At 36.4% G+C, this 26,112-nt stretch overlaps 2 protein-coding genes across 3 annotated transcripts in view; one reads left to right on the forward strand and one right to left on the reverse strand.

Moving 5' to 3' along the window:
• Positions 1-11,118, forward strand: cbx1a (chromobox homolog 1a (HP1 beta homolog Drosophila)). Of its 2 annotated transcripts, none has more exons than NM_199746.2 (6): positions 1-218; positions 2,242-2,341; positions 4,828-4,999; positions 6,611-6,782; positions 7,079-7,173; positions 9,439-11,118. In NM_199746.2, exons 2-6 carry the CDS (start codon positions 2,287-2,289, stop codon positions 9,581-9,583), a joined length of 639 nt encoding a protein of 212 aa, NP_956040.2. In that variant the 5' UTR covers positions 1-218; positions 2,242-2,286; the 3' UTR covers positions 9,584-11,118. The 2 variants fall into 2 exon arrangements, with proteins under 2 accessions (NP_956040.2, XP_073792682.1); XM_073936581.1 differs by having other exon boundaries at positions 34-218; positions 2,242-2,370; positions 4,771-4,999.
• nfe2l1a (nfe2 like bZIP transcription factor 1a) overlaps positions 11,111-26,112 on the reverse strand; it is a 21,602-nt gene continuing 6,600 nt past the window's right edge. Inside the window, exons 2-6 of the mRNA NM_212855.2 lie at positions 22,750-23,383; positions 17,719-17,904; positions 16,655-16,729; positions 16,427-16,570; positions 11,111-14,444 (exon numbers count right to left, since the gene is read on the reverse strand). Coding sequence (NP_998020.2) covers positions 13,242-14,444; positions 16,427-16,570; positions 16,655-16,729; positions 17,719-17,904; positions 22,750-23,265 — 2,124 coding nt within the window. The 5' untranslated portion in view covers positions 23,266-23,383 and the 3' untranslated portion in view covers positions 11,111-13,241. The remainder of the gene's footprint in view (positions 14,445-16,426; positions 16,571-16,654; positions 16,730-17,718; positions 17,905-22,749; positions 23,384-26,112) is intronic.

The following is a 26,112-nucleotide window of genomic DNA, read 5'->3' on the forward strand; positions in this document are numbered from 1 at the left end:
TGTAGTACGTACCCATGCACGTTCGGTCGAATTGGCGGGTTGCTGGAGCCTTTCGTGTAGCGTTACCTTTTGTCTGCTCAACCAAGGAGGCTCGGTAAAATAAAAACAAACTCTACCCCCAGTCGACAGATTTTAAAGTTTGTCGAGATTTAAACCCGGTCTAGCTGCACTAAACCACCCATTTTGGCGTTTTTCGCCGTTAATTCAGTAATACACAGGTAAGTGGCGCTGCGTGCAGATTGTAAAAACAACTGCAGGACTGATTGTGTTTCAAGAAATGCGATTTTGTTACTAACAGGTGGATGTTTTGAGTGTTTTATGCAGTGTTGTTTTAAAATACAATTTTAGTCGTATTTTGATGAATGTTTATCATTTGTTTTAGTCGAATCCAGGTCAACATGGAGAAGTGAGCTACCATGCTTTTGCAACATTAGCCACAAGGCTAGTTAGTCGGTGTCGCGTATATTAGGAGTAACGTTATTTTTAGATTTATAAAGTTAGATTTGTTGTGCATTGGAGCGTTTTATGCATGTATTTTCAAGCCAGTAATAATGTCGTCGGTGTCATACCCTTTGGACCTAAATTGTGAGTGTTATAGAGTCAACCTCCTGGCTCGGATCCGTGCTAGACAGAAACGCCTTCCTCGTGCACGTGCGCCGTTCAGAAACTACTGTAACGTTATCTCGGAAACACACTTTTAAAAAGAAATCTATGTGGCGTTCACCGTAACATTACACATCATATTTGAATATTTTACCTCACCAACTCGTGTCAGCAGGAAAAAGGACTGGAAAATTCTAGTACCTTGTCTGCGCGTGCACGTCGATGGAGTTAAAGGGATAACTCCAAGCGTGAAAATTTACTCACTCGTGTATTTTTTTAAGTTTCTTTTTGGTTAAAGCACGTAACCTTTCACTTCCATAGTTGGAAAAACAAAAATAGTATTAACCTTAATGGTTACATGTTTCCTGCTTTTTTTCGAATTATCATCTTTTGTGTTCAACAAAGGAAAGTCAAACTGGTTAGGAACGAGTAAAGCGTGATTAAATTATAATTTTCAATTTTAAATAAATTATTCTTTTAAATTTCGCGGTCCTGACACTGTTTATGAGTTGAAATAAAGTAGTTATGTATATACGTTGCTGATGCTTAGCAGTAGTGTTTAAAATGAATGTAAAGTTAAAATATGAACCATGATGACTACATGGGTGTTTACTTTTACTCTGCAGGTCTTATGCAAAACAGACAGAGATGGAATTATTTAGATTGTTTTATTTAACAATCATAACATGGGAGCCTGTTGTTGTTTTAGGTCTATATTTCTCTGTCTATATGTACATGTATCTGTTGATTAATTAGGATTATCTGAAATCTCTAGAAAAATCTTAGAATGGCACATCCTAGACAGCATATTAGTGCAAAATATTGTTGATTATCATGTTTTATAATGTTTTTATTAGACTGTTATAGACGCTTATCACATTTTCGGGGTTTTTCAGAAGCAGAAATCGTCATAGCTGGGTAAACTTAGAATGTCGTAAATGAGAGAGTACAACAAATATTTTTTTACAAATCTATTTGCTGAAATAAAGAAAGAAAATGCCACAACGGTGTTATCAAGACTTTCAGAAAAAGAAATAAAATAGTGAGACTGATGACGGCAGCCAGAGGAGAAAATAAAGTCAAATTTACTGTGCCACTCCATAGACGTTGCATCAAAAACACATAAACAGTAATTCGTTTTTTGTAATCTGATGCAAAGATGATATGATACATTCATAAATGTTCAAACGCTTTTATAAGATAAATAAATGTTAAAAACTAATTAAAAAATGCAAAAGAAAATTTAAGATTGTGATGACCGTTAAATGCGTCTTGTGAAAAGGGTTCATTATGCTATATCTGTTTATGATTTATTTAGTCAGCAACTTAATGGTCTATTGCAGCTCACAAAAATGTTTTAATGACAGTTACTAGAAAAATGTGATTATTGGTCTCAAAAAAGAATTCAGTACAAAAGTTTTGTAAGATTTTTAAAATGCATTTTTAATATAGCTAGGATTCATTATTTTAACTGAATCAACTCAAAAGGGAGCAGTGTACCATGAAAAGCTGTGTTAGCTAGATCTACTGAACTGTTATCCACAGTGATACTGTGTAACTTTATTTCCTGCCTTGTGTTGTTTCCCTGATGTCACCTGAGCCCCCATCCCCTCTAATCCACACTTTTACTCTGTTCAGCACTGTTGACGTTGACAAGGAACCGGAAGGTTCCGCAGAGCCTCGATGAGCATGAGCCAACCTACAGAGACAGTTAGTGATGCTCCCAGCGTCACCGAAGGTGTCTCAACTTTCTCATTTACTGCTGTTGTCTATTCACATGTGTGGGGAGGGTTTTATTATTTCCAGCTGCTAAAATCACTTAAGTGTTTCTGTCTTAAAGCTGCTTTTATTGAATCACAGGGTTGTTGGTGACTGTTTTTATGACCGCGTTTTCATTTTCATTTACTTGTCAGTGACTAGTAGAGGTGCTTCTACTGAGGTTTATTAGGTCAATGGTATTAAAAATGGAGTATTCTGGGTGTGAGAGAACAGCTTATAGTTACTTTTTAGTTACCAATTAAATTGTATTAAAACAGGAGAAATGTGTCTAATAATTAGTCAATTTCAATCAAGGTTAGTAAATACTGCAGGTATATTGCAATTGTTAGTTCATGGCTAATGGGTCATAAATATTTGCATATACAGTAGATGCTGATTTTCAAATTTTAGTTGCCTTATGCTGATAAAATGCAGATATCAACGTTCAATAATAATAGGTTTGATTAGCATTCATGTTATGTGACTTTCAAACTGCTGTTCAAGTGTTCTAGATAATAGTTTAACTCATTAAATTATGTATAGTTTGTGTAATATACTTATTGATTAATAAGAAATGTTCCTAATTTGATTAGATTGACTTTTTTTTTTTACTTTTTCCTTCAAATAAATGCAGGCTTCAATTTGGTGATAAGATACAATCAAAATTTTTTGCTGACCCAAATCATTTAAACTTATGTATTTTCAACCTTAATGTGTAGTATGGATATTTGTACAAAACTGTGTACATTTATTCCTTAATTCTGTCAGAATATATTAGTCTGGAGTAAATGGTTGATTCCAATATCTTAAGGCATTTCATCTCAAAGCCTTAGGAAGTTGTGTAAAAAGCATAAAGTCCTCGTGGATCAAGTTTAAACCAGTATCTGCTGCGCTTGGAATGTGACACTAACCGTACGTTCACACCGAAAGCGGCGAGAGCGTCCAAGGTCGCTCTGGCCGCCCTGGCGACAACGCTGACTGCCTTCAGCTCCGGCGGCGAGAGCGTCAAAACTCGCTACATTGATCTCATATTTAAAGGAGCCGTTGCAGCATATCAGTTACATTCCTGCATAAGGCATGTTTTTAGCGTGAAAATGTTGCGCACTTTTTTATCAAATTCATATAACAATGGAAGATCAAGTTGCGTGTGGTGTGGCTTTGCTCTATTTATCCAATATGTGTCCGTATGTCTGAAATATCCTGAAGCAGCAGTACTGTTTTGTACTGTCACATCGCGTGAGATTCCCGCTTTTTAAAGATAAATTTATATAACATTAATGAACATCAGTAACTCGCCAGTGACTTATTTAATGTATGTTCCTGTAAGAAAACATTGTAAATAATTGGAAATCCGGCGACCGCAATAATCAAACCCTTGGGAACAACTGTGGTCGGAACCAAAGTTCACAGGTCTGTGTTCCCTGAACTGCTATCAAGCGGTGGACGTCTTCATTCTGATTGCTTGCCGCCGAAACGCGTCATAGCTCATTACCATAAAGTTGACTTCATTTCAACTCTCCTCGACGCTCACGCCGGCGAAGACGCGCCGCGCTGCTCCTCGCCGCTTATCGTCGCCTATCGCCGCCGGCTCTCATTGAAAATGAATGACTTCCGGCTACTTTGACGCTCTCGCCGCTTTCGGTGTGAACGTACGGTAATGATATGTTCATGCTGACTCTTTAGAAATTGTTTGAGCGAATTGTGTTTTTTATGCAGTTAAAATCAGATGAATACAAAAAGTCATAGTTGGTATTAAAGTCAATTAAAAATTGTCATCATTTAATCGCCTTCTGTTTCAAATTGGTTTTGGTTTCTTTTGCTGTCAAACACAAAGGAAGATATTTTGAAGAAAGCTGGGCGCTTGTAACCATTGACTTCCAAAGTATTTGTTTTTCTTACTATGGAAGTCAATGGTTACTAGTTTTTAGCTTCCTTTGAAAGATCTTTAGTGTTCAACAAATAAAGAAATTAATTGTCTCTTCAAGGTTTAGAACCGCTTGATAGAGAGTAAACAGTAAGTAGCTTCACAAATTTGGAACAATGTGACTGTATTTGACAGAATAATTTTTGGTTGATCCAAACCTGTAAGCAGTGGATGGTTAATTTGAAAACATTTAAAGTCTTTTCTGAAAGATTTTAGCTTTCAGTTTAGTTCTCAAAAGGCATTTACCACAAAGTGCTGTCACCTTATTCAAAATATGTCTTACATTTTAATGCAGAGCTTTATTAAAAACAAAGATTTGGACGTTTTCAAGACTTAAACATTAGAAGACTGCATTTGTTTGCCTTCATTTCTTGTTTTCTTTCTAATAAACTTTCCTTTTTGAGCAATACCACCAGTCGTGAAAAGTTGTTGTTTTTGTTTGTTTTGCTCAGCACCATAGTGTGTTTCAGCTTTGCTTCTAACAGTTTGAATACTGATTTTGTTTTCCACAGACTCTGACCATGTTTTTTTTCTTTCCTTAGAAGTTTCTCCAGACAGCAAGCTGGCGGCCACTGCTGGAAAGAAGCAGACCAAGAAGAAGGTGGAGGATGTTGTAGAAGAGGAAGAGGAGGAATATGTAGTGGAAAAGGTCCTGGACAGGCGGGTGGTGAAGGGCAGAGTGGAATACTTGCTCAAATGGAAGGGCTTTTCAGAGTAAGTACAATCTTATACAGTCAGGTCCATAAATATTGGGACGTCAACACAAGTCTAATATTTGGCACTATACACCAAACACAATGGATTTAAAATGAAAGTAGATGTGCTTTAAATTGCAGACTGTCAGCTTTAATTTGAGGGTATTTACGTCCAAATCAGGTGAAAGGTGTAGGAATTAAAACAGTTTGCATATGTGCTTCCCACTTGTTAAGGGATCAAACATAATGAGACCATTGGCTTCCAAGCTGTTCCATGGCCAGGTGTGTGTTGTTTCCTTATTATCCCAATTACAATGAGCAGATAAAAGGTCCAGGGTTAATTTCAAGTGTGTTATTTGAATTTTGGAATCTGTTGCTGTCAACTCTCAAGATAAGATCCAAAGAGCTGTCAAGCAAGCCATCATTAGGCTGAAAAAACAAAACAAACCCATCAGAGAGATGGCAAAAACATTAAGCATGGCCAAAACATTCTTGACAACAGCAACATCAGAAGACCACAGAAAAAAGTGTGGTGGACGACCAAAACATTCTTTCCCTGGTGATGAAAACACCCTTCACAACAGTTGGCCATCAAGAACACTCTCCTGTGTGTGTGGGTGTGGGTGTCAATATACAGAGTCAATATACAGAGGGTTCACCACGAGATGTAAACCATTGGTGAGCCTCAAAACATGAAGGCCAGATTAGAGTTCTAAAAAAGCCTTGACAGTGCTGGGACAAAATCTTATGGACAGATGAGATCAAGATCAACTTGTTCCAGCGTGATGGGAAGAGCAGAGTATAGAGTAACTAATCATGGTCCTAAGCAGTGAAGCATGGTGGTAATTTATCGCAAAGGATTTGCAACCAAGTATTATAAAGTGAAAGTTTTATGTATGATTATTTTTCTGTCTCATTTCTTTTGGTTCCTTCACAAGTTGGACGCACATATGCAAACTGTTTTAATTCCTACACCATTCACCTGATTTGGATGTAAATGCCCTCACATAAAAGCTGACAGCCTGCAGTTAAATCACCAATTATTTCAAATAATAAACCTTTGTTTCAAATCCATTGTGTTAGTGTATAGATTCAAAAATGTAAGAATTTTGTCAATGTCCCAATATTTCTGGACCTGACTGAATAGTAAAATTTCCGGTATTAGGCATTTAGTAGAGCCCTTCCACAATGTGGAAAATTGGCTGAATTGCAGAATCCTCAAAGAATAGTATTAGCTGTGTGGAGCGAGTTTGACAAACTTTAAAATGAACAACACCCAAACAAATTTAAAGTGTTCTCAATATCTGCCGTCTATGTGTAGGCATGAGCTCCACAGAGCCTTGACAGTCAGCATTATACCTGAAAGTCTTGTACAAACAAAGACTTTAGCATCTTTATGACAACCTGTCAGATTAAATGGCTTACTTTAAGAATTTGTGACCAAGTTAAATCATTCCATTGAGCACTTGATTTTTAGAAAACATGTTGGGCATTATATCATAACTAAAAGAACTCCAGAAGTATACATTTGTAAGCAAATCATGCTTTTTTTTAGTGGTGGAGTACCTCTGAAAAAAAGTAAATATAGCATTGATATCTGCTGACAATTTATTCTTTTTTTTTATCTTAGAGAAGATAACACATGGGAACCAGAGGACAACCTGGACTGTCCTGATCTCATCGCAGAGTACATGACAAAACATAAAATAAATGATGACAAGAAAGAATCCAGTGCAAAGAGGAAAGAATCTGACACAGATGGTGGTGGAGAAGATAGTCGGCCTAAGAAGAGGAAAGATGAGGTTAGACTCGATCATTTCTTTTGATGAACAATATTTGTTTATGAAATGCCTTCTGTAAAATTAGCTTTAGTCTGACAGTCTTACTTTCTTGTTGATTCTCTGATGCAACAGCCACAGAGGAGATGTTGAACTTAAAATTTAAGTAATTCAGATTTCACACAAGTTGCACTTAATAAAACCTCATAAAGACATTCTTACCAGAAGACAAAATGTTTTTGGAAGACTACTGAAAATAAACTTAAACTGCATATAATGCATATAATATAAATATAATATAATATCGTAATGTTTTACAGCAAGACAAGCCAAGGGGATTTGCACGAGGTTTAGATCCAGAACGTATCATTGGAGCCACAGATTCCAGCGGGGAGCTCATGTTTCTAATGAAATGGTAAGTAAAATCCGGTTTAAGAAGACATTTTTTTTGTTTTAGCAGCATCATGAAAAACCTTCTCACTCTTGGTCAAGCTGAAACCTGATATGACTGGACTGGATGTTCGCTAAATGTCTGGTTTATGTTTTTGGCCTAGTTAACCTATTATTCCAAAAAAAAAATTTTACCTTTAAAGCATATAAAACGTGACCTTTAAGGCATATGTATGTTGTTGTTTTTGTAGTAGTAGTTTCATTCTTATGTGCACATGTACTGAAGACTCTCACATCTGGCAACCAGTTTTAAGCCGCAGTCCAGATTCTGAAACCTGCATAAAGTTTCATTTTGGTGGTTTAAGCCAAAGTCCAGATGCCTTTGTTTTTATTTTCGGCTCAAATATAAATCAATACCAAATGGCAAAGTATATGGGATCTGCCTACAAGGAACAAACTCGATGAAGTTAATAGGGTTGTCAAAAGTAGTTCAGGACCAATTGGTACTAACGTTTTTGAAAATCAGTCGACTCATCAGTGGACAGCTCTTGTATGTCAGCTCATATGCAGACCAGCTGATTGATGCAACTTTGAAACACTCCAGTGTCTGTATCCGTGTTTGCTCTTTGTGAAAAAAAGAGTGGTGAACTGATGACCATTAAGGCTAATCAAGGTAATTTCTGTTGAGCATGTGAACACAATAGCCAACCAGCAGTGTTTAAGAATGCGCTTAATGGCACTCACATGTTAGGGAACTGAAAATGGACCTTTTTAAAATTTGTACCAACCTTGATATTTTTGACATCACAAGAAGTTAACCCCAATGTTGGGATTTTAATTCTAGGAGTGATTCTCCCATGTGTTTTCTTTGCAAAAGAAAGTTTTATAATATAGTTTTCTGCTGGATCCCAGGACATGCTGGATTAATTGGAAATGAACAAGCCGCCAAAACAGTCCTCACAGGAAATTTAAAGGAGTGCAAAATCCCACTTTCCGATTTGAAGGCACTTATAAAAGGCTATATTCTCAACAAATGGCAAACAGAATGGGATCAGTGTTCAGAAAATAAACTTTTTGAAATTCAGCCAGAAATAGAAAGAAAAGCTTGTTTATTTTTTAACTCAAGACACGATGAGATTTATAGAGGATGTTTATAGAGGATGCCACATTGGACACACGACGAGACTTGCACATGGACATTTACTTAAAGGAGAAGAACCACCAAAATGTCAATATTGCAAAAGATACCAAACTGTTAAACATATGTTTGTGGAATGTCCTATTTTTATTGTTATCAAACAAGAATTTTTATCTGGACAGACTTTAAATGAAATATTTTTAAATGTGAATCCTTCTAAAATTGTAAAACTTTTATCTAAAGTAAACCATAAAAAACAGTTTTAGATTTTTATCTTGTATATTGTATATTATTAATATTATTATTATCTATGTTTTTTACCTTGTGTATTATTTGTTGCTGTTGATGAACTGTTAGAATATTTTTTTTCTAACTATAGAAAAGTGGTATTTATAAAATGTTTTAAACTTGATCTGTTTGTTTTTTTTTGTTTTTTTGCCATGACAAAGCCAAAAAAGCTGAAATGACAATAAACTCAAAATTCTCTCTCTCTCCCTCTCTCTCTCTCTCCTCCCCCCCCCCTCTCTCCCCCCCCTCTCTCTCTCTCTCTCCCCCTCTCCCCCCTCTCTCTCTCTCCCCCTCTCCCTCTCTCTCTCTCTCTCTCCCCCTCTCCCTCTTTCTCTCTCTCTCTCCCCCTCTCCCTCTCTCTCTCTCTCTTTGCAAAAGCAATTTATCTATGAAGTGATCTTTGATTGCCTGCTTTAATTCTCTTTAAGAAACTTTAAGAAGTTTTTTCTGTTCACTTTTTTGAAGAGATTTTAACACCGTTAAAAGCTGTTTTACCAGCAACAAAAATCTTTAAAAACCTAATATAATCTGTGGTATAGATTGTCGCACAATAAAAATAGCTATAGAAGCTGGCATGCTGCTAAACACAAACACTCTCAAATGACAATAGCATCATCTTCACTGAACATGGATTAGATTAATCTAACATTTAACAGGCCAATATAATTATTATATTTGACAAATTTTATAAAGAAAATTATCCAGAGAAAAAAGTGTGCTGGTTATAATAGACATAATATACAAATTTATCATCTTTTTTTCACTCTAAAGCAATGTTATAAAAAAATTAACATCATTTGACACATTGATTGATGCATCTTTAGACCTTATTTCTAAGTCATCAAATGCAACTGTTCTCTACAGGAAAAACTCTGACGAGGCAGATCTGGTTCCAGCAAAAGAGGCCAATGTGAAGTGTCCACAGGTGGTAATTTCCTTCTATGAAGAGCGGCTAACATGGCACTCGTACCCTTCTGAGGAAGAAGAGAAGAAAGATGACAAGAACTAGGCTTGGGGCAAGTCAGAGCAGGTGTTAGGCTTATTTTGCTGTGTTTTCAGGGTGGGTTTGGGACAAGTTTCGAGTTGGGAGAAGAAAAAAAAAAAAGACACCCAAAATCACTCTAACTCTCAATACCATAAAACCTGGACTCAAATATAATTCAGAGCACGATATGCAGAAGTGAAGTCATCTTAAGCAGGCAAAAGTGAATGTTGTGTCAGAAGACTGGCCAACAGATGAATCGCAGGATCACTGTTTTCCCTCTTTGCTTCTCTTTCTGTTGGTTTATTATGGGAAGTAGGGTGTGTATATGCTGCAGTAGTTGCTCAGTTGTCATTCCCGGATGACAAAAATGAATTGAACGTCTGATTAGTTGTAAACTTGATGCAATGGGTCATCTGTGCATATCTTTTTCCTTCTGTATTTTTCTGATAAGAGATGAGAAGGACATTCAAGTCACTGTGTAATACGCTGCCCTAAGTTAAAACACAGTAAGTACGCGACACTGGAATTAAAAATTATGGATTCATAATTTGATTCAGTGTCCACATTCAATTTAAGTAGTGTTTGCTAAATTGAATGTGTGTAGTTGCTTTGTTTTGTCTATGTAGGGCAGTATGACGTAATTTCTCAAGCCTCTGCTTTTCTTTTCCATCTCATCTTTTGAGATTTTCTCTCGAAGTCATTTTTTTGTGTACATACATTTCTAAAAACAGTTGTCACCTTATTAGTGAGCAAATTGCTGTGTTTTGCAGTTGCTGTTTTAGCAGTATTTTGGAATTTGTATTCAAGTATATAGTATTCTTGTCTTTTGTTCTCCACTTGAGGATATATATTGCATAAGGATATATTCACAGCCTAGTAAAACTGCATTTCCCATAATCTCATATAAATTCCTATTTTTAACTAATAACTGTCTTTGTATTTTATCAGTCGCATTACTGTGTGAAGAGAAAATCTGATCTTTATATCCCAGCTTTTCTGACTGATTTTTTTTTCCAGGTTTTTTAGGCTGATCGAAATTGCTAGTCTTGACTCGTAAATACTTATGAAAAAATTGACAGACTTATTGTTTTAACCTCTTTGGTGGTGCTCATGAAGTCGAATGTACTACACAGCTTTAAGGCATCTTTTTATATCATGAACATTCAAAGGTGTAGTGAAAAGTCTTGCTAACATTACCGTGCTACAGATCAGGTCTCACAGTACCACCTTTGCACCAGCATAAGGTATTGACTATATAAAGAGTTTTTTTAAATGTTAATTAATGTCTGCAGTTGGTTAAAAAAGTGCTCAGATCACTGGATACTGTGTTTTTGCTAATTAAGGTATTAATAGTGACACTTTTGCTGCGTATCTGAGGAGCCGTGAAGTACTTTGTCCTGCACAATCAGTAATGTGACTGCATTATACTCCTTTCTGATGGACTCTGTTTTCTCTTTTAAAGTGTACTGTTTGAAGCATGTTACTTTCTTTCATTTTCACCTTTTCAAGGGGGAGACATTTATCTGTTCATTACAAAAATAAACTTTTTTTAAATTAAACTTTTGTTTAATTTGTTAGAGATCATTTCAAAATGTATTTGTTATAGCAAGCTCATGTTTTAAAGAAAAGAAAAATGGACAAATCAGGACAATAAATAAACAGCATTTAATTAGAAGGAAGAACTTAATTTCACTGCAAAACCTTTAACACAATATACATAATTCAATATAAAAAGTTTTAAATTATTTACAAGAAAAAAAAATGCATGAAATCACATAGAATTTCATCAATGAGTTACAGTAACACAGTCTTTTATAAAACACAAACTCAAAGGCAGAACTACTTTTCTCTTAAAACATACAGGGGCAAAAATCAATTAACCTTGTTTTCCATAGAATGATAATCCTGTTTAAAACAGGGTGTCCGCAGGGTCTTAAAGTCCATTTCAAAAACATTTTAGGCCTTAAAAAGTCTTAAATTCACTAAAATATTGACTTGTAGGTTTAAATTATCAAATGGGTCTTTCATTTTAAATCTTCATGTAAAACTACCCAGTCAGACCAACACACATAGTCGCCAACAATCTATCTCCAAAAAAATTCTCTATAACAATGTTTTCCATAAATTAATTATCTTTCTCACAATAACATTTGTATGTTCTCCCAAGTATTTATAGACCATATGTGGTGAGGACACTGACAGACTGGACCTGGACAGACTGTTGTACATTCTAGTTTGTCATTAAAAAAAAAGAAAACATTATATTGAAAGAAATGTATGTATGGTTTGCTCTTTTTTGATACATTAAGTATTATTCAAGTAGTTAGAATTTTTAATTGGACAAGTGAAAATCCTTTTAGGGTTTAGCCTTGTATAAGTATGAAAAGTCTTAATTTCGACTTTGTGAAACCTGCAGAAACCTTGTAAAACTAAATAATACTTTTTCATCGTATACTTTTATATGCTTCAACAATTGTATTAAACCAAAATGGATCAAAACTTGGATTCCAAGCATAACATACCATTTTCTAATCGGGAACAATTTCCAGTATGTCTTTGTTGCCCAGTTAGTTTTTTTTAAACTATTAGGATGAAGCAGAAGTTGCAATTTGTCGGAAGATGGATAAAATGTCCATTCCCTTTCATAATTATGATGTTGATGAGGAACTGGAGGATTCAGATCCACAAGGGGACGAAGGACTTTGGCTGTAGTCTAGTGATAATCATAAATCATGATTTAAAAAGGTCCTCACTAATAAGTCCCAGTTTACAAGTTTGAGTTTTACGAGTATGTGAGGTTGTAGTCTTGTTATTATTCTGTTGAATGCAACTATTTATTATTGAGAGTAGATTTCATGTATTCATATCAGCATAAATTGCAGACTAATAGCTCAAATGGTATCTAATGAGAGGTAAAAGGAATACATTTTTGTCCCTTTAAAGAAGATATGTCATTGCGATACAGGGGAAGTTGAACGAATAATGCTCAAATTAAATGAACTTTTAAAAAAAAGTTGAACAAACAGCACAATGTAGTCTGGTTTACAAACTGCAATATTCCATAAAAAAACAAATATGATTTCATAATGTGTTTCTTGAGTCATATTTTAGCTTTTATGACCATTTTCCCTCTCTGGCCCTTACACTGGGTTAACACGTCAAAAGCGAAATTTGTATTATTGCAAGTATCATGATGCAACTCAATGCAAATGTGTTAATTTCCACTGGGCGGCACAAATGCACCAGAATTTGCTTCAGTCTCTTCCACACCAGTTCAAATAATTCAACCCTCAAAATTTGCTAAGGGTGAAAAACCTCTCAAGTAAACTAGAAAGACAGATGTAGTGCTCCACGTTTAGTGTGAACCTAGAATAAGAAGATCAGTCTGCTTTCTTCGACTTAAGTCAACCTCACTCACAAACTGCATGTTTGTTTTCTCATACAGTATGCTTATCGGTGTCTTTACCTTGAAAGGAAATTCATAGTATGGCCCTTTAGATCAAACCATTATGAAACTTCAAGTTCGGTCAAGTCATGTTATGTCCCTGCACAATTGGGATAATCTCTTGGGTAAATATACCCTACCTGATGCAAATTGCCATTGAACTGTGGTAAACCAGCTGATGGACTTAACAGCAGACAGTGTTTTTCCTGAGCCTCGGCATTACACATGTCTTCCATCTCACTTGTGCTTTTGCCTTTTGCTAAGTTTGCGTCTGGACTGTGAATCTGATCTGTTTTGTGATGCTGCATTTCTAGTTCTGCCTTGCTGCAGAGTAAAGTTATTGTCGCAGTAGAGCAATCCTTGTTCTTCTCTTAGTCTCTCATACACCTCTTCATACAGGCTATTAAGACGCTGCTTAACTTCTTTGATGGAACAAGAGATCTCTGACTTTTCCCTGAGCAGTTTGGCTCGGAGGCGTCTCAGACTGTCCACACCATGCTCCAATTCCACTAGGACATCCAACTTCCTTCTGCGACAGTTCTGAGCCGCCATCTTGTTTTTGCCTCTACGGCGAATGTCTCTGATTAGCGTGAGCTGAGCTTCACTGAGATGGTATTTTTCTAGCAAGCGATTGAACTCATCCACGTTTAAGTTGATGATGCGTTCATTTGAGAATGGGATGTTCATCAAGCGTGCGCGCTTTTCGTCCCGACTGGAGAGATGCTCCAATGCGTTGTCTTCTGTTGACTCTTCAAAGAAATCTTTTGGTGGTTTTCTTTGGCTTTGAGGTTGGTTGTAGGTATGATCGTGTCCAATGTGCTCGAGGCAAGGAAGACGGTGGAATTGCCTGGTTTCCAAAAAGCTTGACTGGCACATTTTGGTTTGTTCTGGCATGAAACCGCCCACTGCGCCATCCTCTTCTTTGATATGACTGTATCCCACAGCGTCTTCATCGGGAACCAAACTATGGGTTGAATTTGAGGATGACGAAGAGCATGAAGATGATGATGAGGAACTGGAGGATTCAGATCCACAAGGGGACGAAGGACTTTGGCTGTAGTCTAGTGATAAACCAGAGTCAGAATCTGCTTGGTTCTGCTCTTCAAATTGTGTTTGTCCAAGTTCTTCCAGCCCCAAATCCATTAGTGCAATCTCATCAAGCATGGCTTCCTCCAGCAGAGGATCTAATGGGCTTGGTAGATCAGAGCCAGCGTTCATGAGGAGCTCTATGATATCAGAGTCTTCAAAAGCTTCTGCATTAGAGGAAGTGTCCAGATTGATGTTTGGCATGGTGCTGTTTGGTGTTTCAGGGAATCTTGGCAGAGTGGCTTGATTAAGGCTAATATCTTGATGAATGACATTTTCTATGGATCCAGTGTTCCTGTCTGAATCACTGATGTTGCCAAGAGAGTCCTCTATTGTTTCTGTTGTATTCATAACCTGTAAGGATTAAAATAAAGGAAATAAATTATTTGACTGCCAGGGTCAATAAAGGTGACCTGCCTCATCATTTGAATGTTAAGGTGCTTTCACACCTGTGGATCCATTATTTTGTTCCGAAACAAAGCACACGGCAAAGTTTCTAAACAGACCAAAAGAGCTAAAACAAGTCACGTGCGAGTAAACTCTCCTCATATTAGTCAGAGTTTCTAATTTTTTTGCCGCTTTAATTTATGACGATGAGCAATAAGAGATTCTAAGCGAAAAGCTGCATTTTAATTATGAATGGTGACACCCACAGACATCGTCACCAAATATAATCCATTCGGTCTATTTTCCTAACGGATAAACAGCTCGCGTTAATAGTTAACATGCTCACACTTTTGTATTTGACATGAAACGCACATTACTGGTAGGAATGACATCCCGCCCTACTCATCATTCTCTCTTCATACAGCCGTATTTATTACATATCCATAATACTCTGTGATATTGCCTGGTTCAGATTGTATTGCTTTTTCACTACAATCAATCCGTTCCAGAGTTCATTTCAATCGAGCAGAGACTACCTCATTCAGGCGATCTCGGACTAATTGGTTTGGCGTGGATCCAAGCGCGTTTGCTGGATTCACATATGCCAAACGAACCGCGCTGACTGGGGAAATGCATCAGGTTCCGAAACAGTAGTTGTGAAAGCAATCTTACATTCGTGAATAATATTATTATAAATCCTTATCAGGATAGTATCATTAACAGTGACTAGCTGTTTATGAAAAATGAAAGTAATCAATGTTTACAAAAAAAAATAAAATTAATAAACCACTGAAATGGAAATTTGCTCTTCTGTAAAAATTTTGCGGTAGATTTGCAATGAGGAAATAGAGTACTGGGGAAGTAATGATTCATTCAACTTGTCATACAGTGTGCTTAACTATACTGGTAGCATGATACAATCCCCTTATTCCCCCCCAAAAAATATTACAATTTGGAAAATTTCCTTTCATTTTTTCTCGTCAGATGTCATTACGAAAGTATCAAATGACAATATTAAAGCTGTACGTATGCAAGATTTGACAATCAGTGGTTAAACTAGGTATTGCACTCCAAAATTAAAACACTTTCACCTCGCCCCTCCTCTGATGTCTCCACACAAACACAGGTTTCCAGGTACACCAAAAGCATACCTGTCAACCAAATATTAACTGTATACTAGCTACAAGTGACAACACACAAGAATATTTTCTATATTTTCCAAGATCATTGGTTTTAACCAAACTGGTCCAATGGCAATTTACCATAATTATGTTTTAAAGAGAGCAGGTTATCAAGACCAAAACAAAGACAGACATTCTGAATGTCTTAAATTTGAAAACATGAAATAGATGAATAATAAAAAAAATAATAAAGAAAAGCCATCTTTATATGGTTATGACTTTGAAAAACTACAACTACTAGGTAATTTCTAGTTTAAAATAAATATTCATCACAACCACTGTCATTCTGGTTTTTATAGAAATAAAAGGCGTTATTAAAGGTTGCCCCATTTGTGACTGCAACATGCTTACTGTCATCACACCAATAGAGCAAGCTCACAGTATACACTTCAGTGAACTCTGCTGTTTAGTTAACTGCAATTAGTTTAACATTTCAACCAACTTGAATTGTCACATATTTCACAGATTTTCCGCTGGCATGGACTGAATGATTACTTGCTACCTATGTCATAATTACCATAATTACTTATGAAAAACGATGCATCAAGTTGTTGTTTAACTTGAGGATCTGCTACATTCACATTATATCTTATGTATTCCCACAATTAAAAGTAACAATACAGTTTTTACAATAATAAGCTGTTAAACACACAAAAAAGTTTCTCAAAAAAACCTATAACTACAAATATCTTCTCTTTTGTTCACTAATGTTTCAACGTATGGACTTGTAATTTGCTTCTTTACAGGAAGATGTTTGCCATTACGTACCTGTGATTCCATGATAGACAAAACATCTTGCCATTGTTGCTCTAAGCTAAATGTGGATTCCTGTTCAGGCAACAAGGGTGAGATGAGAGACCTCTGAAACTGAAGTGCATGTTCTCCTGCGTTCTGTACACCAGGACCTGTCAACTGAAAAATTAACCTTTTTTTAAAAGAGGATCATCTGAGTGGATTGTAAAATTTGACACACTAGGTTTAAGATGAAGTTTTTACCTCTGGATCTTCTTCTGAGAGCAAGCTGGAATCAATGAGAGGCCAAAGAGAAGAGCCGTCTCTCACACCTGACAACTGAAAGTGGAGCAAATGAGTTTGAGGAAATTGTTTTATAAAACTCATATCACTCGGTTATCTATCAAGGTCAAACAACGATGTTCATTATTGGCTCAGGAATGTGGAAAGACTTGATCAAGGTCAGCAGCAGCAAAACATCTGCTTTTTACACGACATACTCGTTGAACTGAGTAATTCCTAGAGCTGTTTGGCTTTTTCACACTATATTGGTAAAGTACATTTGTTCAAGGTATACTTTAGCTCAAATACAAATATATAATCTTATCATGTATGCAACATGTTAAGGATTATTGATGTTGTATAGATTTAGATATTCCAGATAAATGTAAAATTCCATCCATAAATTCAAGTCAAAAATGTAAATTCATCCATTTTCTTTTTGGCTTAGTCCCTCTTAATACGAGGTTGCCTCAGCTGAATGAACTGCCAAATAATCCAGCATATGTTTTATGCAGTGGATACCCTTCCAACTGCAACCCTTTACTGGGAAACCACCCTACACTCTTGCATTCACACACACTACGGCCAATATATTTAATTCACCTATAGCGCATGTCTTTGGACTGTGGGAAAAACTGGAAGAAATACATGCCCACACGGGGAGAACATGCAAACTCCACACAGAAATGCCAACTGACCCAGCTGGGGCTCGAACCAGCGACCTTCTTTCTGTGAGGCGATCATGCTACCCACAGAGTCACCCTGACGTAAATATATATATATATATATGTGTGTGTGTGTGTGTATATATATATATATATATATGTATGTATGTATGTATATATATATATATATATATATATATATATATATATATATATATGTATGTATATATATATATGTATGTATGTATGTATGTATATATATATATATATATATATATATATATATATATATATATATATATATATATATATATATATATATATATATATTGCAGAGTATTAAATATGTGGTTCATATTGTAATTGGATTCAGTATTGTACCTCTAGATCCTCCTCCAGCATCTGGTTGTGAAATGGATTTAAATTTCTCCAGCTCTCCACCATAAACTCATCCTCTTCCTCTTCTTCGTCATTAAGCAAGTTAGGTTGGGTTCTTCCATTTTCTGACTGCTCTTGGTGGATATTTTGCGGAGGGTCCTGCTCCCAGAAGAAAGACTCCGCATCTTCCTGCAAATGCAAAAGTAAGGAGCATGACTAACATAAAGAAGAAAAGTGCTTTTTGTGCATAAGATGTGCTGGCCTAATAATTACTATTATTATCATTTAATTTCACAATTCAGACTTTTCTTGCACAATTGTGAGGTATAAACTTAATTCCAATGACTTTTCTTTCAATTTAAATCAAAACAGTGAGAAACAACAGTGACAATGGTGGGAAGAAAATGTCAGAACTGAAAAGTAAGTTAACAATTGTTCATTTTTCCTTGAAATTCCAAGTTTATATAAAGGGCTTTTTTTTCATGTTTACAAAAGTATGATTTACATTTCACAATTTTGAGCTATTTTTAGCATATAAGCTTGAAATAGCGAGTTTATCAGTTTAAATTGCAAGATACGAAGTGGCAAATGTGAATAAAGTGAAACTTGTGAAATATAAATTTGCAGTTTTGAGAAAAAATTATTATTTTTATTATTGAAACGAGATTCCCATCTCAGTGTTGTTCGTTTATTAGACTTTATTAAATATTTAAAATTTTTAAAAACTGGTTTATTCATAAAAATCTAAACTAAAAAAGTGACTTATTGTAGTAACCTCCAGATGTTTTATCCTGTTGGTGAGACATCTGTGGTCACTTTTCACTCTTTTATATATGGAACCCATACAGTTATAGACAACAGACAGTTTTATGCTATAAATAGACAACCTTTCCCAGTCCTGGAGGGGAGCTAATTAAAGAGGCTGGTCTCTTGGGTGTCTGTGCTGTTGTTATTGGAAGTCCCCTAAGACCCCTGTGGCCCTGATGACAAGTGTTGCAGTTGACTAATATCTTTTTGGCATTAGGGGAATAACAACCCCCCCCTTCCCTCCCAACACCTTACAGTTAAGGTTAGGTTGTTACTTAATCATGTAACCTATTCAGTCCCTATCAGCCTACATATACTTGTCCTAGAGAGGGTTTGACAAGGTCAGACTGCCTGTTTACGTTTGAGCTGAAGGTATGTGGAGCATCTTTCGTGTACTGTGCATTGAGTCCGTTTTGAGGGAATGGCTGCAGACACTTGATCGGTAGCTGGTAAACAGGCATTGCGAAAGCAAATGTGCATGTCTTCTAGGATTACAAAACAAGCCAGGCTGGTGCTGTAGACGCCAAGCCAGCACATGCTCAGGCATATCTACCAGCGGTCAGGCTTCAAGTTGGGGTCCCAACAAGCTTGCATGATCAAATTAAACTGCAATAGCTATGCTTCCCTCCAAAGATGTGAATTAATTGCAGAATATCTCATAAACATTTGCGAATAAAGCACCATTTTCATCCAATGGCTTACAAAGAACAAAATCTTCACTTCCCGATAAACTGGTGCCAAAGCCACTATGGGCCTTTTTATTCTAGAATATATTACTTGTGCCTCAGAAGACTAAACACAATGAACGTGCTGTGGCTTTTGGAGGCATGAGATCACTGTTTAGGAGCTTAGCTGTGATTTGTCTATTAGTGCCACCCCATTGCTTCATTTTTTTATCATCACATGATCTGTTAAAACAAAATAACATGATTTTTTGATGCACATGCTGGAATTTATTTAGTAAATGTGTTTCATCATAGTTTATGCATATTTTCTCTTATCGGATAAAACGTTTATCCTGCTCAGTTGTGCTCATACATTTTTTATGTTTATTTTCAAAATTCATCTTGCCATTTCCATTATGCATTTTTACGCATTATTCCAAAACATGCATAAAAATATTTAGATGCATGGCTACTGATTTTATATCGCAGATTCATTGGCTTTTTATTGAAATGTGTCGATCTAACAATTCCCTAAAACCAGCCAAGAGTTAAAAAAAGTGTCAGAGAAAAGTACAATGGTGCAACCACAGTTTTACCTTGATTTTACATTGCTTTTATGTCTTTTGTGAACAGTGCTTCACTAGACTTCACCGGACACCATACAAGGTGAGCTACCGAGCAAACTGACCATACTAAAAAAGTCCATACATCAGAAGTGGCAAAAAAACTGTTATTTAAAATTCGTATTTAAAAACATCTATAATAGTGAGAAAAAAAAACTGAAATTGTAACTGTAAATGTAATTAAAATAAATATCCTTTATGTATTTACAATCATGCAAACAGTGTCCTACCACTAAATCCCGTTTTAACCTTATATTGTTTAGCTACATCAAATTAAATTTAGTTAATTTGAAAAAAAGAGATAAACTGGAACAAATACAAAAATGTTCTGGTTGGGAGTTTTGACATTTTATCTATCATGCATACGCAGGCTAAGGCTAAAAAACTTTCCCCCACATTGCATACTTCTGTTTATCAGCAGGTAAAAAAGAAATAGTTAACAGTCTGATCCAGCAAGTCAGATGTACCGTGGGGCCAAATATGCAGCCTTTTAGCACAGACTGCCTCTTGGTTCAGAAATAGCCCTGTGGGTCATGAGCATGGAAACCTGTCACATCTGATCTGGTCTGTACATGTGGGGACTTGACAAACATATGGCAACTGTTACTAAGTACAGTGTCCTTACCCAACGGCAGTTCAGGTTCAGCACTGCTTTCAACCTCTTATTCTGTTTTCAAAGCCCACTGAAGGAACAGAAAGTAAAGTAAAAAGCATCCCACTGAAATTCCCCCAGCCGTCCCACTGAGTTGATTCATGTGAACTGTAAGTGAAAGAAAGCATCTCGATGCTTCTCACTAATGTCAATAATGTGGGCACAAAGCCCAGCAGCCGGTCACAGTCACACTACTGGTCTGTTGGATGCCGTGTGTATATGCTGGCAGTTGCTTGTGGGTCAAACCTGTATAACACTACAGGATATTGTGACAAAGATGCTAATTTGGAGGAGATTATTAGAAGCAATAACATTGAGATGTTTTAAATTGTCACTCAATTGCTGGCTTGTGTATGTTGGCAATAAATAAAATCAGATTAAAGGCGTGTGCAAATTATTTGTTTAGGCAAACTAAGCAAAACAAAGCAAATCAAAATGCATTTCAGTTACATAACTGTGCAAAAGGCATTAAACTGATCACTGCAAACTAAAATAACCTTGTGTGATAAATAAAAAAAATCCTCTATTATATTTTGCATTGGAAATATAAGTTCATCTCCAAACATTACTTTTGTAAATGCTGTCACAGATTTTGTTTATTATTATTATTATTTTAAACCCAAAGAAATGAAAAAGTTGATAATATGTCAATGCAAGCTGATAATACATCTGGATCCAAAGCTGATAACTGTAACAGTAATTTTGTAGTTTATTAATCAATAGCTCAGAGGAACAATATCATTGAATAGTTTTCCTGGTAATGAATGATAAGAACATCCACTTGTCCCAAACTTATGTTTATAATAAAATAGAGCATTATTGCATGTTCATATGGATGCTAATGCAAGTATTGTTTTAGTTTTCTTTATAGTTATTTCTCTTGGTGTAAACACGCCTCTTACATGGTCACCCACTGAAGCTAAGCAGGGCTGTGTCCGGTCAGTACCTGGATGTAAGACCACATGGCAAAGCTTGGTTGCTGCCAGAAGTGGTGTTAGTGAGGCCAGCAGGGGGTGCTCAATCTGCGGTCTGTGTGGGTTCTAATGCCCCAGTATATTGATGAGGAGTCTATACTGCTCAGTGAGCGCCGTCTTTCGGGTGAGACGTTAAACCGAGGTCCGAGGTTTAACCCTGGCATCCTGGCCAAATTTGCCCACTGGCCTCTGTGCATCATGGCCTTCTAACCATCCCCATATGATAATTGGCTTCATCACTCTGTCTCCTCTCCACTAATCAGCTGGTGTGTGGTTCACACAGGTCTGATCATATAATTCAAAGCAAAATGTAAGCTTTGAAATTTTACACCTTTTGGATTGTTTCTTTTTATTCTTGAGTCTGAAAAGTGTTTGTTGTGGTTGTGTTTACAACATAGAAACTTATGTAACATGCTAGTATATGTTCCAGCGATCATATGTTAGCCCCATTACCCAGAATAATCTGGGTCTCATGAATCTCTCACGGTCAGTAGAATAAAAACAGCCTGCAACACTTGAGTAATGCATGGGTGGAAAACCCAGCCAGGACGGAGTATCAGATGTTTGAAGTTGCTTAACACACAGCTGTGTCTCAGGGCAAAGGCAGGACACGCATCTGTCCATCTCAAAAACAAATCTATGTGCATAGCCAGACTGAATATTTCTGGTGTAGAGCCGGTGCTGTATGGATGTGTGTTTTCAGTATTGCAATAAGCAAATAGAGTTTGTTTGATGGAGTTAGGCTGCTTTCTGTATTTGAAATCATGGGTTAAGTTAGGGTTAATGACTTCATGTAAGTCATTTATCATGTTGTACTTTAACTGTACAAGCTGATGACCAAATAAGATTACAAGGTAAAACACTTCCTTATTTTACAAGGGCACAGCTTACCTGGAAATCTGATGCCATGAGGAAATTGAATTCTAAGGTTAATAAAGTCAGATATAACACACACTTTTCTTCCCTTGCTAAACCTGTATAAACACATTTCTGCAGAAGACAATTAGAAAACTAACTAAAGAGCTAAAAAGACTGTGCTTAACTGACTTTGGCTAATATTTTTACAAAACAGTTTAATTGTTTTAATGCTCACCAAAACAGAATTTCTTTAATCAGAACTACTGAAAACAGCATTATTTAATGTATTGTTACAGTTTAGAAGTGTTTTCTACTTTACGTTTTCAGCACCCTTGCATGGAGGGTGTTGTCTAACACAAACTTCCATTCCTCAAATTTGTACTTGAACGATTATGTAACAAGCCACAAAACAGGTCATGGGCAAAATGAGAAAAACATCTGGCTTCACCGCTTACCTCTTTAAGGAGTTCATCGTCATCTGGATGGTTGAGGCTTCTTGACATGAAAGCTTCAAGGCTTTGATCCTCAGCTACTTCATAGCTCAGTTCTCCTCCGCTTCCCAGCCTCATGGGTTCCTCCATATCTTCAAGTCCTCCACCTTCCTCAAGGAGGCCCACTTGAGAGGGGATAGAGACTGCATTGTCAGACTCTCTGTGGACCAACCAGGCTTCCAACTCTGCCGCTGGCACTTGAAGACGGTCAAGCGATCGGACCCAACTCAGATGCCTGCGGGCTGTGATGAACTCATCTAAGTCTACGCTTTTTGGGTGCACGTTGTATCCATCTAGGATGTTTCGAAGATTGTGGAACTGAGTCTGAGTGAGAGCTGAACTTGGACCCAGAATGATTTCGCTAAAAGGAGGCAAATAGGGATCCACATCCACGCGCATCCCAGCCAGACTGAGAAGAATAGCCACTTGGATCAAACCCTCCGTGAAGTACTTCTTCAGGTCCGGCATGGCCCAAACCATCACCGGCAGCAAAAACTGAGTCAAATCAGTCTCGTCTGCAAAATTAGCTAGTCTCTGTATTCAGCTGTACAGTTGAAGCTTGAGAGTTTTTGAGGAAATAGTGAAGTGACAAAATATTCTGGAAAAAAAAAATGAAATGACATCAGAATTTAAGATTTTGACATTTTTATTTAGTCTAAGTGCGAGTCCACACTATCATGACGTAATGCCATTTTGACTGTAGGGTCTCCCTGCATTTGCCTTTAATCTCCTCTTAGCTTGCCTAAGTGTGATCTAGGCAGAACTTTACATAAAGCACATGCACACACAACACCCAACACAACACCCATGCCTTAAATTTCAGGTAAAAGACTCCCTCAAAGCTTGCCTCAATGAAGGCTTGGCATTAGTGTGCATAGAGTGCACAGAGAGGTCACACAGGGGTGCCTGTAAGTGTCCCCTGAAAGTGCAAGTGCACATGAAGTGTGCCATTTGAGATTGAAATTGCATGTTCATTATATCCATGACACTGGTGCTCCATTTGAAATAGTAAACGAAACACCCTATGCTGTCTTTTAGATTAAAGGAGATAACAGTGGCTATTGTTTGCAATAAGATTGGGCCCTCATATGCTTACACTGCAAACCCTAATTAGTTGAGACCATTCAAATGATTTGAGGAAAGGGTAACACTTTATTTTGATGGTCCATTTGAGTATAAGTGAACTGTCTGCTTAATATCTGTTGATACTGCTCCTTCAACAGACATTTAACTGACTATGAGAAACTTTGCAAGGACATGTCAACTTACACTAAAGCTAACTCCAACTCTAACCCCAACCTAAAAGTCTACTTATAATCTAATGAGAATTAGTTGAAATGTAAGGTCACCAAAATAAAGTGTGACCGAGGAAAGTGATTCCCTCAATTCGTTTGAGTGATGGAAAATCAACAACTCAATTAATTGAGTTGACCAAAAGTGATCTTTTCATTGAATTAACAGATTACTTAAATGATAATATTTATGTATCTATTCTAACATTAGATAGTATATAGATTAAGAAAAAAAAATATATAAGCGTTACTTACTAATTTAACTTTTCTCTTTGTTTTGTCAGATGGGTTCAGGTAGTGCCTTTGTCTTGGCTCTGCTTTGGCAAAATTCAGCATTACAAGCAAAATGATCATCTTGTGTCATTTTACATATATTGACCAATCAGTGCGGTTGTCAAAGCAGAATTTCAAGCATGACCAATCATTTTAAACAGACATATGGTGAATTGTTTAAACCAATTAAAATGTTACGTTTAGAGAACTTAAAATATTATTGAAAAGTGTTTAGCTGTCTAATGCCTTAGTTAAACACTCAAAAAAAAAAATTTTTCTCGGTCAAACTTATTTAAAATGAGCTGAAACAACACAATTCTTGAGATTTCACTGGGTCAATATTTTTTTTTATGTTTAATCCACATAAATATGTTAAAAGCGTTAAGCTTGTCACTGATACACCTTGTCTATAAAAAATAATTTAATTGTTGTGAGATCAAGCTGGCACATCTGATTGGCCCACACTTCTACCGGGCGGTCAGTAAGCTGCATTACATCCCAAAAGTGTGGGCTAAAACGAAACATTTTTGGGGAAAAATAGTTTTAATAAATTAGATCAGAATATAAATTATATTTTAGAAGTACAGTTGAAGTCAAATGATGTTTAACAGAGCAAAGGAATTTTCACAGCATGTCTGATAATGTTTTTTTTCTTCTAGAAAAAAGTATTATTTGTTTTATTTTAGCTAGAATAAAAGCAGTTTTTAATTTTTTTAAAACAAATTTAGGACAAAATTATTAGCCCCTTTAAGCTAATTTTTTTCGATAGTCTACAGAACAAACCATGATTATAAAATAACTTGCCTAAAAACCCTAACCTGCCTAGTTAACCTAATCAACCTCGTTAAGCCTTTAAATGTCACTTTTAGCTGTATAAAAGTGTCTTAAAAATATCTAGTCAAATATTATTTACTGTCATCATGGCAAAGATAAAATAAATAGTTATTAGAAATGAGTTATTAAAACGATTATGTTTAGAAATAGGTTGAAAAAAAATCTCTCCGTTAAACAGGAATTGGGGGGAAAATAAACGGGGCTATTCAGTGGGGCTAATAACTCTGACTTTAACTGTATGTCGTCAGTCATTTGTATTCTTTAATCACTCAATATGTATATGTAATAGCCTATATTCATATGTAAGTACAGCAATAAGGTTTACGCGAGACCATCTATTGTGAATTCACTTTCAGTTTTGAGCATGTTTCAAGATTAAACAATGAACACACAAGGTGGAGGCGCGAGTCTTCCAGAATGCTCTTCGGTTATCTTGACTGAAGCTGTAATGATGGAACTGTAGCCTATAACACATCACCTTCATTAACAGCAGTCAATAACGCGTGACACTCCCGCTGACCCACTTTATTATTTCTTCATAACTGGGCAACAGGCAGCTTGAGTCACGCAATGATGTAATAGTGGTGCGGGTTAAGAAAAACAAAATAAGCTACTACATACTTCAAAAAAGTACTAGAACATGTTTTTTTCCTGTCATAACACAACAGGTGAGTGAGGTGACCCACACACTCACAAAACATGCACTGACCTCATGAGTTATACAGTAATTATGTGATAAGGGTCAGGGTATATTCTGGCAAACCGTTTCCCAATCACGCTTTGCAATCGGCAAAGCAGAACGGAGCACACACCGTTTACCAATTCAGGATGGATAACTCGCAAAGCTAAACTTTCCTGCGTGCTTTCTTAACATATTGCTATCAATCCGCATTGAAAGCAAGAGAATATAAACGTAAGAGGCGGGGCA

This window comes from Danio rerio, chromosome 3 (genome assembly GCF_049306965.1).
Source record: "Danio rerio strain Tuebingen ecotype United States chromosome 3, GRCz12tu, whole genome shotgun sequence".
Taxonomy (NCBI): Eukaryota; Metazoa; Chordata; class Actinopteri; order Cypriniformes; family Danionidae; genus Danio; species Danio rerio.